The 15,027-nt window shown below is 38.3% G+C and overlaps 1 protein-coding gene across 2 annotated transcripts in view; it reads left to right on the top strand.

The window, feature by feature from the left end:
• LOC126281157 (E3 ubiquitin-protein ligase ariadne-1) overlaps window positions 1-6,963 on the top strand; it is a 76,615-nt gene extending 69,652 nt beyond the window's left edge. For both annotated transcript variants that reach the window (XM_049979825.1, XM_049979824.1), the window contains exon 11: window positions 4,995-6,963. In XM_049979825.1, coding sequence (XP_049835782.1) covers window positions 4,995-5,076 — 82 coding nt within the window. In that variant the 3' untranslated portion in view covers window positions 5,077-6,963. The remainder of the gene's footprint in view (window positions 1-4,994) is intronic.
• Window positions 6,964-15,027: the final 8,064 nt, after the last annotated feature.

The raw sequence follows: 15,027 nt of genomic DNA on the forward strand, positions 1-15,027 counted from the left end.
GAGGTCTAAGAAAAGGGTTAGATTTTGGGAAAGTCACACTTAACTTTGCAGTTCAGGGGAGATTTACCATATGGGATGAAAAGGAAAGACTAGTTGTTGGGGACTGCTTCGGACAAATTTGAAAACTTGAGAGCTTAAAGATGGAAAACAGAGCAATATGCAAGACAGAGATTACTACCAAAACATTATGCACGAATGAATAATAGTGAGAAGCTGAGTGCATTGTATGTAACAAAGGTGGGAGGGGGCGGTGAAAAATAGAGGAAAAGACAATGAAAGATGTAAGAAATTAAAACGGAGAGAAGCAAAGAGTAATTACAATGAAGAAAAGCTGAAACGGAAAAAAATAACGTAAGTTAAGGTCAGGTGGGTAAGGACATGTAGTGATAGTTCCCACTTGTGGAGTTCTGAGAAACTGGTGTCTGGGGGAAAAATTCAGATGGCATGTGTGGTGTGAAACAGGCACTGAGGTCACAAATGTCATGATGTTCTGCAACAGGATATTGAGAGTTGCCAGTATATACCCTCCGCCTATGCCCATTCATCCTGATTGATAATTTGGTGGTAGTCATGCCGATGTAGAAGGCTGAACAGTGTTTACGTAATAGCTGGTATATAATGTGACAATTTGCAGGTGGCTCGCCCTTTGATAGTTTTTGTTTTGCCAGTTACAGGGCTATTAGAGGTGTTGGTAGGAGGGTGCATAGGGCAAGTCTTGCAGCGGAGACGGTCACAGGGGTAGAAGTCATTGTTTCTATTTAGATACTGAGAACCAGAATGCGGTCGATAGTTTTCCCATCACTAGTGCCACAATAGTATCGGCTGCTGCTGTGGATCTTGTACTTAGTTGAGTCCTCTGTTTTGTGCAGCACAGTTGGCCAGAAAAATCCCTGGGGCCATGTCTCGGATCCCTTCCATAATTACTACTGTCGGTAAGTCTCCGCTTACCCATGGTTCTGGGTGACTTTCCCAAAATCTACCCCTTTTCCTGGACCTCTCCAAAATTTTTTCCTTTACCATTCACTCTTCTTCCTTCCCCTTCAACCCTTCTGCCTGAAGGAGGAGCCACTGGCTCAAGCTTGCCAATCGCAACAGTCTTTTATGTATGTGCTGCTGCCGCTTGGTGAGTAGACTTTTTATCTATTCAATTAAATAATTGAAAGAATGTATGATAAAACAGAATGATTAAGACAGTTAAGAGATATGAAAATTTAATTTTGGTTGGAGACTGGAATTCATTAGTAGGGAAAGTAAGTGAAAGGGAAAATAGTAAGAGAACATGGGCTGCAGGATACAAATGAAAGGGGAAGCTGTCTGGAAAAATTTTGCACAGAGCATCATTTGATTGAGGTAGAAACTTGATTTAAAAATTGTAATACAAAGTTGTATGCGTGAAGACACTCTGGGAGGTTTCAGATAGATTATATCATGGTAAGACAGTAAGTTTGACATCAGATTTTTAAAATGCAGAAACATTTCCAGATGTCAGCGTGAACTGTGGCCATAATCCATTGGTTAGAAACCACAAATTAAAACCTTAGAAACTGAGACATTTTTGTTGTTTACAACAACAATCTCTCAATTTATCCAATCCTTATCTATTAATATTACCTTTCTGCAGTTTCGACAGCTTTAATCTGTGATTCACAACAACAAAAAGCAAATTAAGCAGGCAAAAGGGATTACAGACAACTAAAACGTGAAATTGACACAAAGTGCAAAATGCTTAAGTAGATACAGCTATAACACATATAAGAGTGTAGAAGCATTTATAACTAGGGGAAAGATAAATATTGTCTACAGGAAGATCAACGAGACCTTTGGAGAAGGGAGCAGCATCTGTATGAATATCAACAGCTCAGATGACAAAACAGTACCAACCAAAGAAGGGAAATCTGAAAGGTGGGGGGAATATACTGATGGGCCACAATGGTATGACCATCTGCTTAGTAGCTGTTTGTCCATCTTTGGAAGACAATACAGCAGTGACTCTGCTCAGCAAGAATTCAAGAAGCCCTTGGGAGGATTCTGGAGGTGTGCTGCGCCAAATGTCTTTGTACAAGTAAAGTAAATTCAGCCCAGTATATTTTCGGCATCCCAGTTCTGTTCCATTGGGTTCACATAGCCAAATTAGTTAATAAGACATGAGCTTGAGTTCAGTGCCTCAACCCTTGACTACTGCAGCACAGTTCTTGCCTTGTGACACAGACAGTTACCCTGTTGGAACATGGCATCGCCATTGGAGAGAATGTTGAGGATCGAGGTATGCATATGGTCCACAGTAATCTTACATAGTCCACGGCTGCTATCGTGCTCTTTAATAACTAGCACAGGTCCCACAAAATCCCAGGCAACTCTCCCCCATAGCAAATATTGCCCTCACTAGCCTGCATCTGTGACCTAGTTCACATTTCAAGCGGCCTGGATGGTGATGAATCCGGACAGTGTGTACTGAAACACGTACCGGCACCAACTTTGTACTCTGTTGTGAGGTCTACCACAAATAGCAGCCTGTCCTTCTCCAGGGAGCAGGCAACTCGCCAACCTCTGTTTTCTTTGACAAAGTGTAGCTTCCGATATCTAATTGCATACACAGGGCTTCACTGTCCTTCAATTCCTTTTCATAGGTGCTCATGGCTGTGTCACATGAACAGGCACCAGCTTCGCCATTCCTGATAAGCTCATTCCTAGGTGCTGAGCCAGAATAATCTGCTATTTATCAAAGTTGCTCATTGGATTTCCCAATTTGCAGACTTCTTTGTCACTAGACTCATTCCTTTACATCTACATATATATTCTGCAAGACTTCATACACATTACTGGTCATTTGCTTTCCTGTTCCACTCACAGATAGAGTGAGGGGAAAAATGACTGTTTGTATGCCTCTGTACAAACCCTAATTTTTTGCATCTTATCTTCGTGGTCCTTACACAAAATGTCTGTTGGTGACAGGAGAATCGTTCTGTAGTCAGCTTCAAATACCAGTTCTCTAAATTTTCTCAATTGTGCTCCTCTAAAAGAATGTTGACTTCCCTCCAAGGATCCCCATTTGAATTCCAAAGCATCTGTGCAACACTTGTGTGTTCAAACCTACCAGTAATAAATCTAGCAGCCAGCCATTCAATTGCTTTGATGTCTTCCTTTAATCTGACCTGTTTCGGTCGGATCCCAAATACTTCAGCAGCTATCAAGAATACATCGCACTAGCATCCTATATTTGGTCTGCTTTACAGATGAAGCGCAGCTTCCCAAAATTCTTCCAGTAAACTGAAGTCGATCTGTTGCCTTGCTTACCACAATCCTCACATGCTCATTCTACTTCACATCACTCCCCTTCACTTACGTACTTTCCTCAGAAGGGCTGTAGAATAGAAAGGGACTTCAAGAAATATTTTAGAAAGGGAAGAGGAAGTAAAGGAAGATGAGGAGGGTGATAAGATACTACAAAAAGAATTTAATAGAGCACTGAAAGACTTAAGGTGAAATGTGGTACAAGAAGTAAATGACATTCCATCAGAATTATTGAGATCCTTGGGAGAACCAGTCATGGAAAGACTGTTCCATCTAGTGAGGCATGTGAAATACCTTCATACTTCCAGGAAAATGTAATAATTCAAATTCAAAAAAATAGATGTGCAGATAGGTGTGAATATTATCAACCCATCAGTTTTAATAAGTCATGGTTGCAAAGTACAGAAAATCTGGGCTAATGCCAACCTCAGGAAAACTTTGAGTCCCATAGAAACCTATGAACCTACAAGACAATACTGACCCTGTGATTTACCTTAGACAGTTAAAGAAAGGAAAATCTACATTTATAGTGATTGTATATTTACAAAAAGCTTTTGACATTGTTGACTGGAATACTCTCTATGTAACTCTGAAGTTAACACAGATAAAATACAGGGAGAAGAGTCGAAGCATGTGAAAGGGAAGCAGTAGTTGAGAAGAGAATGATACAGTGTTGTAGCCTCTTCCCCATTTTACTCAATCTGTGCATTGTGCAAGCTGGAAGGAAACTAGGAGAAATTTGAAAAGGGAATGAAAACTCATTGTTATTTTGTTCGTGATAGCAAAGGATTTGGAATGGAATGGATAGCCTCATGAAAAGAGATTATAGAGGTAACAAAAAATAAAACAATGGTAATGAAATGCAGTTTAATTAAAGAAAAAAGTAGTAGATGAGGCTTTTATTATTATTATTCTGGCAGCAGTGTAACAAGTTAGAGGTGGTGATAAAAGTTTATATTTCTTTTGGGGCACTAAAAAAAATATACTTAAGATCTCGTTAATATTAATATTCTTTCAGTAGATTATTGTACATTTCATTGTCTTTCAGATGTGTACGTATGCACACAAGTGCTAATAGTTCTATGAATATCATACCACCTATACTTAATTATTTTGAATAAATGGTGTGATGAACTTCCTTTTTTTCAAAAATCATACTTATAAGTCTTGGAGTTCTAGCTGAGGTAGGAGACACCAATGTGTGTGATTGTTTTGGAGGGATAGTCATTTGAATACTAAAAACTATTCATTGGAAAACATCTAAATGCCTTTAGATACATTTAGTACTCTTCTCAAGTGACATGAGGTGGTGGTACTTGGGGAGAAAGGGTTTCAAATTCAAGTGTGGTATACCGGTCTGCGGTTTTCCGCAGTTCTCTTAAATCACACCAGACTAATGCCAGGATGATTTCTCCAGAGAGGCTTTGGTTGATTCCTCTTCCATTATTGTCCAGTCTGAGTTTATTCTGCGCCTCTAATGAACTAATGTTGACATGATATTAATTCCAAATCTTTCTCCTTTCTAGTTCAGTTTTGGAATCCTTTATTTGATAAGCTTCATCATTATATGATATTCTGTATTTGCTGTAAGCTTAAGCCGTGTGCATTGAAGAAAAATATTCTGTATAATACTTCAAAGCCATTCAGAATATTTTCAGAATGAATTGCCACTGAAATTCTAATTTTTCTGTTTGTTGGTTTAGGTATTGTGATGGAAGACGGAAAGCGCTGCTGGAGCATGTTCATGAGGGGTATGAAAAAGAATGGTGGGAGTACACTGAGTAATCAAAATGGCTGGCACATTCCTGTGACTAGCTAAAAATGCCTGAGAGAATGTAGCAAGCATTGAAGTGGAGCACCGAGTCCCTGAGCTTGTGAAAATTGCAGGATTAATGTTCTCTCGTTGAGCAAAGTTTTCCTACGTAGGTCCTTCAGAAGGACCTTGGCAACCTGTGAGACTAAGTTGTATAAAGTGGTCCAGGTGTAGAGAAGAGAAATAAAAATTCCATGTACAGTAATTTTCCTAAGAGATTGTCTATAATGAGACAACAGAAAGGTTACAAGACTGGGAAAACTCGCAGTCTATCTATCTCTCTCTCTCTCTAATGTCAGGTTTTCAACTTTTTCATTCAGCCACGTTTTTAGCCGATATTAAATTGTACATAACATTTGTTTCTATTAATTCTACAGCTTCTTTTGGCACCGTTTTATTATATAAAATTTATATATACACATACACACAAACATCAGATTGTTTAGTTTTCATGTGGTTGAGTGGTGTCGTGTAGTATGTCGTACGGTGAATCATATTAGTGCTTCAAGAGTATCATAGCTGAAGTCAGTTCAGCAGTTGAAGTGTGTGGAATCATTGTCACGTCAAATGTGTGGATATGCAACACCAGTGTTTGCTTTGATACACAACTGATCCAAATGACTGAATAGAAATTAAAAAAACAAAAAACAAAAAAAACTACCATCATGTTAAGCTCAGAAGCTCTCATGATTTAAGTCTTCCTGAACTGAAGCCTAATTGTTATGATGGTGTATTGTACCATGTGTACTCTACTATTACTATGGCAACATCTTACATGTGTTGCAAACTGTATGGTTTTATAAACCGTATGAGCAGAATGGAACACATCTTGTGTTTCCCTCCACGTGCTTTGCTTTTAAATTGTGTACAGTAAGAGTCCAGTATATTTCAGATTATGCAGTCTGCTGTATTGCTGGTGTGTGTGTGTCTAGCATTTTATTAGAATGTTTTGACAGCTTGGTGACATTTCAGTTTTAGATCATAAAACTGTGATTACCTATTTTATTAATTCTGTATTTATTTCTTATCACAATAATTGCTTTCCAGATTTTTGTCAGCATTTCTGGAGCACTGTATGGAAGTGTTTTTGAATACTTTTTGAACAGTACTGTGACAGTGTAGGTATTTGTGAAAGGTGACCTTCACTTAGAGGATGTTTGATTCAGTAGGTACTACTGTAGTAGTACTGTGTAGTGAGTGTGCATGTGTGCAGGCTTTCCATTTTATGATAAAAAGAAAAACGATTGGTCCTCAGATGATTGTAGTCCTTGAAGAAAAAGATTTAAAAAATCTATTTATACACTAAGCAGTTAATATTTTTGGCTCAGATCATTCGTATGTATATATTATTGTTAACACGCAATGGCTGATGTTACTGTTTATAAAAGTAAACTTTTTAAAACTGATTTACTCAGTTTGAGCATTAGCTAACATGAGTACTGTTTTCACTCTAGGTTGACTCAGAACAGTGTGATATTAGGCAGCGTACAAGCTACCTTTTACTTAAGGTATTGAAGTAGCAGTGCTATGATGGTGTTGATATGAATGAGCAACCGACAAATATAAAGAAAACAAACTTCTTTTCTCTTTGTTGAATGGAGACTGTTTTATTTGGAATCACTTGTAATTATTGATGAACCGTGTATTATGTTTGTTAATTATTGCAATAATATGATGCTTTCTTCTTAAGCAATATTAAGTATCTATGTCTTTTCCATTAATTTTGTTATATTTTTAAATCCTCTTCATAAAATCACAAAAACCGTTTAAATAATTGCGTCCCAGAAATTTGCATCTGTCACTGTAAAAACTTTCCAGATACTAAATGATCAGAATTAAAATTTCTGATAAGTTTTAAATGTTTTTTTGTCATGATTTACCACAATCCTAGTGTGTTTTTGAAGGAACTTCTTAATATTGTTTTGAATTTGCTAGTATGTTTCGAGAAAGGTAACTATGGATGAAGATTCTTGTCATTCTGCTTTACTGCTCTATGTGTGTTACTTAATACCTGCTGTGCATCACCACTGAAAACTTTTCCAGCAGTGCTGCAGAAAGAAGTAAGTGCCATAAATTGCAGCAGTTACCAGCAACCTGCATAAAGAGATAGTAGAAGAAGAAAATTTTTCCAGTAACCCTTGTATTTGTTAGTAAGGATCACTACAGCAAATATCCTGTTTAGAATATGTTAAGACCAGAATGTTCACAATTTTCTAGTTTTTAAGGTAAGAAGAAACTAAAAATTTACCACAGTAATGGGATGGTAAATTATAATTACATCTCTTCAACTGGCAGAAGTGCTGTTACATATGACTGTGTTTCTGGTGATAGTTTCAAAGAAAAATAACTGAAAAAATTGAAAACTGGATTTTAAAATTGAAGAAAATTAAAATAAGGAAGTGTTAGGCATACAATGTTGCCAAGATCTGATTTCGGGAGAAAAAGCCATCAAGTTAAAAATAACATTAATTAAAAGTGCATAATGCATATGAAATAAGAACTTACAAAATAAATAATTCAAACAGATAGGTGTGATCACAATGTCTTGGGCACATTCTTGTATAAGGTTTTAGATTTCCTGAATTTAATTCTGTTGGACCAGGTATATAGGGAAAGAATTATACTTGATGTATGTGGACACAAGAGCAATGAACATGCAGCTCAACGTTTGTAAAGATTTCACATGTAAAGAGCTGATATGATGATGGTGTAATAGGTTGCATAACGATTGTCATTAACCCTTGTACTATTAGTAGTATGTGCTGTTGTATATGCAGGTACCCTGAACAAGTACAAGCTTTGATGAAGCTTCTCCAGAAGGGTAGTGAATAAACTTCAAAATAATTTTGTTAAAGAAATGCACGCATTTTAACTCATGCAGGCTGGCGTGAGGTCTGGAACATGACAAGGTAATGAGAATTGAGAAAAACGGACGTAGCTGGTGGAATACTTAACTTTAATCCATTAATGATGAACGTCGGTCTGGACGGTACATGATTCTCACAATATTAATAGTAACGGATAATGGCACCTTGCTAGGTCATAGCAAATAACGTACCTGAAGGCTATGCTAACTAGCGTCTCGGCAAATGAGAGTGTAGAAGTCAATGAACCATCACTAGCAAAGACGGCTGTACAACTGGGGTGAGTGACAGGAAGTCTCTGTAGACCTGCCATGTGGCGGCGCTCGGTCTGCAATCACTGATAGTGGCGACACGCGGGTCCGACGTATACTACCGGACCGCGGCCGATTTAAAGGCTACCACCTAGCAAGTGTGGTGTCTGGCGGTAACACCACATCCATAATGCTCTCTTGCCAGCTAAACAATCCCATGAGGAAACTCACCACTCTTCGTGGGATCTTCTTTACCTCCTCTATCAATCCTACCTGATAGGGATCCCAGTTAGATGAACAATATTCAAGAATCAGACGAACAAGTACCTTATAAACCACTTCTTTGGAAGATGAGTTAAGTTTCCTTAAGGTTCGTCTAATGAATCTGAGTCTGGTATCTGCTTTTCCCACTATCTGTTTTATATGGTCATTCCACTTGAGATCGCTCTGGATAGTTACCTAAATATTTCACGGCAGACACTGTCTCCAGCTGTTTGTCATCAATAGTGTAGCTGTTCAATAGTGGGTTTCTTTTCCAATGTATGCACAATATGTTACATTCAGGGTCAACTACCAGAGCCTGCACAATTCATCAGTTCTCTTTAGGTCATTCTGCAAAATTTTAGTGTCTTCTGGCATTGCTACTTTGGTGTAGGCAACTGAATCATCTGTGAATAGTCTTAAAGAGCATCCGATGCTTTCTACAGATCATTTATATACATTGTAAACAGCAACGGTCCTATCACACTTCTCTGTGGTACTCCAGATATTACCTTTACAGCTGTCAGTTTTGTTAAGTCAAGAGTGACTTGTTGAGTTCTAACTGCAAGAAAGTCTCAAATCGAATCGCAAGTCTGCTTTGAAACTCCATAAGCTCATAATTTTTTATTAAATGGCAATGCGGGATGTTGTCAAATGCCTTACTGAAATCGAGGAACATGGCATCAACCTGACCGCCATTGTCCACTGCGCTGTGGTTCTCATGGAGGAATGGAGTGAGCTGAGCCTCACAGGATGTCTGTTTATGAAATCCATGTTGATTTTCATAGAGGAGGTGTTTGTTTTCGAAAAACGTCATAATTCTTGAACATAAAACATGTTCCATAATTCCACAACAGATTGACATCAACAATATAGGTCTATAATTGTGTGGATCTGTCTTACAGCCTTTCTTAAAAACAGGACTGACTTGCACTTTTTTTCCAGTTGTTAGATACCTTTCATTGCTCAAGCGATCTATGATAAATTACTGCTAGAAGTAGAGCAATTTCTTTTGCACAATCCTTATAGAATCTTATACGTATCTCATCTGATCCTGATGCCTTATAGGTATCTCATTTGGTAATGATGCCTTACCACTACTAAGCAACTGTAGCTGCTTTTCAATTCCGTGATCGACTATCTCAATATCTGCCATTACAACGTTCACACAACGACTGAAAGGAGGGAAAGTGTTACGATCTTCTGCGGTGAAACAACTTTGGAAGACCAAATTCAGTATTTCGACCTTCTCTCTGTTATCTTCCATTTCGGTGCCAGTGTGGTCACTGAGAGAATGAATAGATGATTTTTTACCCACTTACTGATTTTACATATGACCAAAATTTCTTGTGGTTTTTACTCAGGTCAGTCGACAATGTCTTACTTTCACAATCATTGAGTGCTTCTCTCATTGCTCTCCTTATGCTCATTTCGTTTAGTTCAGCTTTTGTCTGTCAACTAGTTTTTTTACATCTCTTAAATCTGAGATGAAGTGGGCTTTGTTTATGTAGCACTTATCTAACGCAGGTATTAAACCATGGTGGATCTTTCCCATCACTTAAAACCTTACCCAGAACGTACTTGTCTAGGGCATATTGAACGATGCTTTTGAATTTTTTTTCATTTGTCCTCCACATTTGTATCCTGTCAGCCTTGCTGAGCAAATATATCTTCCTGCCTTTCTTAACATTTCTTGCAGGACCCACCATCATAGATGCTGTCACAGCCTTATGATCACTGATACCTTCCTCTCCGTTAACTGATTCGATAAGTTCAGGTCTGCTCAAGGTAATTATCGGACAAGACATCCAGAACAATGCCACACGATTCTCTGTCTCTGGCACAAGTTTTGATGGCATCACACTCCCAATCTATACCTGGCAAGTATCATCAGGCATGCCCCAGGGAAGTGTGATAGGACAGCTAAACGATATGGCACACAGGATGAGCCGCAATCTGTGACTGACTGCTGATGAAGCTGTGGTGTATGGGAAAGTGTTTCCATTGAGTGACTGTAGGAGGATCAAGATGAGTTGGACAAAACTTCTATTTTTTGTGATAAATGGCAGTTAGTGCTAAATGTGAAAAATGTAAGTAATGCGGATGAGTAGGAAAAACAATCCCACTATGTTCGAATGCAGCATTAGTAGTGTGCTGCTGGACACAGCCAGGTCAATTAAGTATCCAGGTATAACTTTGCAAAACAATATGTTATGTACCACACATTTAAGGACTGTACTGGCAAAGCAAATGGTCGACTTAGGTTTTTTTTAGAAAGTTTTAAGAAAGTGTGGTTCATCTGCAAACAAGACTGCATATGGTACACTGATGCAACCTAGCCTTGGGTACTGCTCGAGTGTTTGGGATCACCACCAGGTCAGATTAAAGGAAGACATATAAGCAATTCAGAGGAAGGGTGCTAGATTTGTTACCAGCAGGTTCTATCAACACACAAGTATTACCAAGATGCTTCAGGAACTCAAATGTAGCAAAGGCAACCTTCTTTTCCAGGAACACTACTGAAAAAAATTAGTGAAGTGGCATTTAAAGCTGATTGCAGAATGATTCTACTGCCACCAAATTCAGTATTTCGACCTTCTCTCTGTTATCTTCCATTTCGGTGCCAGTGTGGTCACTGAGAGAATGAATAGATGATTTTTTGACCCACTTACTGATTTTACATATGACCAAAATCTCTTGTGGTTTTTACTCAGGTCAGTTGACAATGTCTTACTTTCAAAATCATTGAGTGCTTCTCTTATTGCTCTCCTTATGCTCATTTTCGCTTCGTTCAGCTTTTGTTTTTTCAACTAGGTTTTCACTTCTCTTAAATCTGAGATGAAGTGCTCTTTGTTTACGTAGCGCTTTTCTAACATGGCTATTAAACTATGGTGGATCTCTTTCATCCCTCAAAACCTTACTGAGGACATACTTGTCTAGGGCATGTTGAACGATGCCTTTGAAATTTTTCCATTTGCTCTCCACATCTTCATTAACAAACTAATCAGCAGGTCCCTGTTAATTCAATAAACAGCTTCAACAATCCAGTGTCTTAGCTCTTGAAAAGAAGTTAACACAGGTGGGACAGTGACACTATCTTTTATGTTACCCAAGAAAAGAAAAATTGGAGGTGTGAGGATTGGTGACCTGGAAGGCTAAAAGTAATGAACAAGAGCTTGTTATCCACCTATTGCAATCCATGTTGTGGGATGGTGGTGTTAAGATAACACAGCATCTCAAAGTGAAAGAGAGGTGAGGCATGTAGTGCATGAAAATGAAATTGTTGGAATCTTTGTGAAGTTGAGGAAACAACCAGTTTTGCGACACATCCAGGTATGACACTCCTGTCACAGTTTCTTCTACTAAACTTTGTGAACAGAAACGGCACAAAAAATAGAGTTTCAGTAAGTCTCTTTAATGTTCAGCACCAGTGCCAGCATTTTGTCGATCAAGCATTCTTACATTATGTCGATTTACTTTACTCCATAGATGAACTGTTCTTTCTTCCAAAGATGAGTCGTTTGGAAAAGTGTCGTGTGCCCCATCCTGGAGAACTGAAATGCAAAATTTGTACCTTCTGTTACAGTCACCATGAAGTAATTGGCACAGTGACTCAGACACGTAAGGTATTATATGACGGCTTCGCTTCAGAACACGTCATGTCATTGTTTGACAAAATTGAAGTTGCTGGCCTGTCTGTCTTGCGGACGTCCTAGGGCTCCGTATGACTGCATCTTGGGTACGGTCGACATTTTCATCAGATGTGGGTGGCTGACCATTGCTCTTCTGTTTGCGAACCAACTCCCACAAATTTTGTTTGCCAGTGATAAATCTGCTTGTGCAGATGCATCTTCTTGCTGAAGCAAAGGCGGAATGCACACTGAACTTGAACAATGAATTGGCTTCCCGTAAATTCCAACACGCAAAATGACTTCTCTTGTGGTGTAGCCGCCATGTTGCAACAAACAAACAAACAAACAAACATACAGCAGCGCAGCTGTGTCAAAACTTCTGAACCTTCATCTGTCCAGTGATATGTGCAGTGTGTTTCTACATGTTATAGTCTGACTGTAATAAACAGTTGAAATCTGTTGTTCTTTTGGTATGCAGTTAGTGTGCCATTTATAGGGTAGTCACCATTTCATGAATAGATTGTTTATTTCCTGTTGGAGTTTGTAGCTATTTAGTTTTATCGTATCTTAATTGAGTGGTCTTTGGGTATAAATATCTGTATTTAAAAAGGAAAAAAAATTGAGAGCCATTGATACTACCTAGAATTGGTGCATTGAAAACAAAGCTGACTATGCATCAAGCACAACATACAGCTGCACCACTTCACTATTATGTCCATATCTCCAGTAGCCTACTGTGGTGAATTAACAATTTGTTTAATTCATTATTGCATCCACTTGGTTACTACCAGTTAAGTTTATGAAATATGGTGGACATTATTTGTTCAAATTTTGCCACATCTAAAAGTTTGTCAGATTGAATTCATTGGGTTCTTCTTTCTTTGCCACTTCTGAATGTTCTGACATATGCTGTTGTCAGTCACTGACGCTGCACAATTATTGGCTACATACATTTATCTCATCATTCCACTTCTTTTCCAGAAAAACTGGAAGATTTTTTACTTGTACTTGGGATCCCCAACAAGAATATCCCCGTGTGTGGACTGCCTTATACTTTGCCGGAAGACTGAACGGTGTTAACATTTCGACTGCCAAGTTTCCGTGATGCCACGTGAACACTGACAGCCACAAGCTCCACTTTGTTTAGTACAGTATGTTGTGGTGTGGTTTGTTTGTAATACATTTACACTCAAATGTGGCTTGTTGACAAAATGTGTAACTGTCAAAGAAAGTGGCCTGTAAATGTAATTTCAGGTTGGAGACATTTTATCAGTTTAGCCTTAGACCTAGTTGTTGCTTCTTGCAGTTCTATGTGCTGTAGATTTGTTGCGGTATTGTGCATTATTTTGTATTTCTCCATCAAACTGACACCAGTACACAGGAAATCATACAATATCTTTTTTGACATTCTCTAGGAGCTGAAGAGATTACCACAGTTATCGTGGTCCAGTATTGGAAAATACAAAAGTCCTCTGCCTGACAGTCACACGAGAAAAATATAACAGAAATAGAAAAGTACAAAAGAGGTGCCAAGAGTGTTACTTGAAGTTGGCTAAAACTGCAGAAAGATCTGAAGCTTTGAAATGAAGGATAAAGGAAGTCACACTTAGTCAGACAAGCAATAAATGGCTCTTCCCATCTTGTTATTCTAACACTTTTGTTTCTAATTCTCGTTGTGGGGTAACTAACTTGCAGCAGTCAGCATCCCTGTGGAGCACTGAGTTGACACGTTACACCGAGACATGATGCTTCCCTGGGCGTCCTAGGTTGTTCTAAATATTGATGTATTAATGGACGTGTGTAAATAAGGATGGAGTAAAATATTTTATGTGATATCCAATTTTTTTTTGAACGTGTACTGGCCTGGACTGAGTTGGCGGCAAGGCAGCTGTCTGGCACACTGCATCATGTGCGAGGCTCTGCTGCGCCTGAGGGCAGCCCCAAGGCAGTCAGTGTGTTAACACCCTATGGCAGATCAAGAATTCAGCTGAACACCTGCTGCTCATGAACAGGGTTCTTCAACTTGTGTCCTCTAACTATATCTAACGGATTCGGTTAATTGGAACAAAAAGCAGCTAGCAGAAAACAGACTTTCAATGACTACAGTTCCATGTTCCAGGCAACATCTTGAACCATTTTCTGTATTTACTTGAGTCCAAATATTTAATTATGAAGAATTTGTTTACTGCTCTGAATTTAGTTTAACCAAAAGCACATTTCTGTTTTGCTGTTCAGGTCAGGGTTTATTATTATTATTATTATTATTATTGTGCAGTACAACACATCAAGGTTTATAATCTTATTTTGCACTATCTAGATACTTGTCCTTCAAGGTGAAAAGTTGATTATACAGTAGTTCACGTCTCACGTCTCCTTGTCATGTCAAGAACCTGCTGCAGCTGCAGCATGCAGTGTTTTCTCTGTTGATATAATCATCAATTTGTTACGATGTAAAAGTACTTTCCTTCATAGTGTTCCTTCTAAATACACTCAAAACATTCGATAAAATACAAATGCTATTCATTGTAGGTCATTATTACAACGTGAACTAAGCTGTAAAAGATCAAATAGGTTGTCAAAAATGCAATTAGCAGCTAAATTTCAAAGTAGTTAGAAATTCCTTTTGGGAGTGTCATGTAAATGGCCACCATCTTGAAATGACGAAAAATTTCAAATCAAAAGTAGATCAGTTTTTGGCTTTGACACATTTCAGCATAATTGATTCAGTAGAGTATCATCATTTAATAAAATTAGTACTTACGAGCCCATTATGAAGAAGATCAGTGGATTAAGTATGCTTGAGTATCCCACAGACACCACTGGCAGACACCATTTCACTATATTAGAGATTATAAGGGTTCCTGGGAAGTAAAGTTATAAAACAAGCAAAATATTTCTTGTTGTAGTTGGCAGGA

The sequence above is a fragment of the Schistocerca gregaria genome, chromosome 7 (assembly GCF_023897955.1).
Source record: "Schistocerca gregaria isolate iqSchGreg1 chromosome 7, iqSchGreg1.2, whole genome shotgun sequence".
Taxonomy (NCBI): domain Eukaryota; kingdom Metazoa; phylum Arthropoda; class Insecta; order Orthoptera; family Acrididae; genus Schistocerca; species Schistocerca gregaria.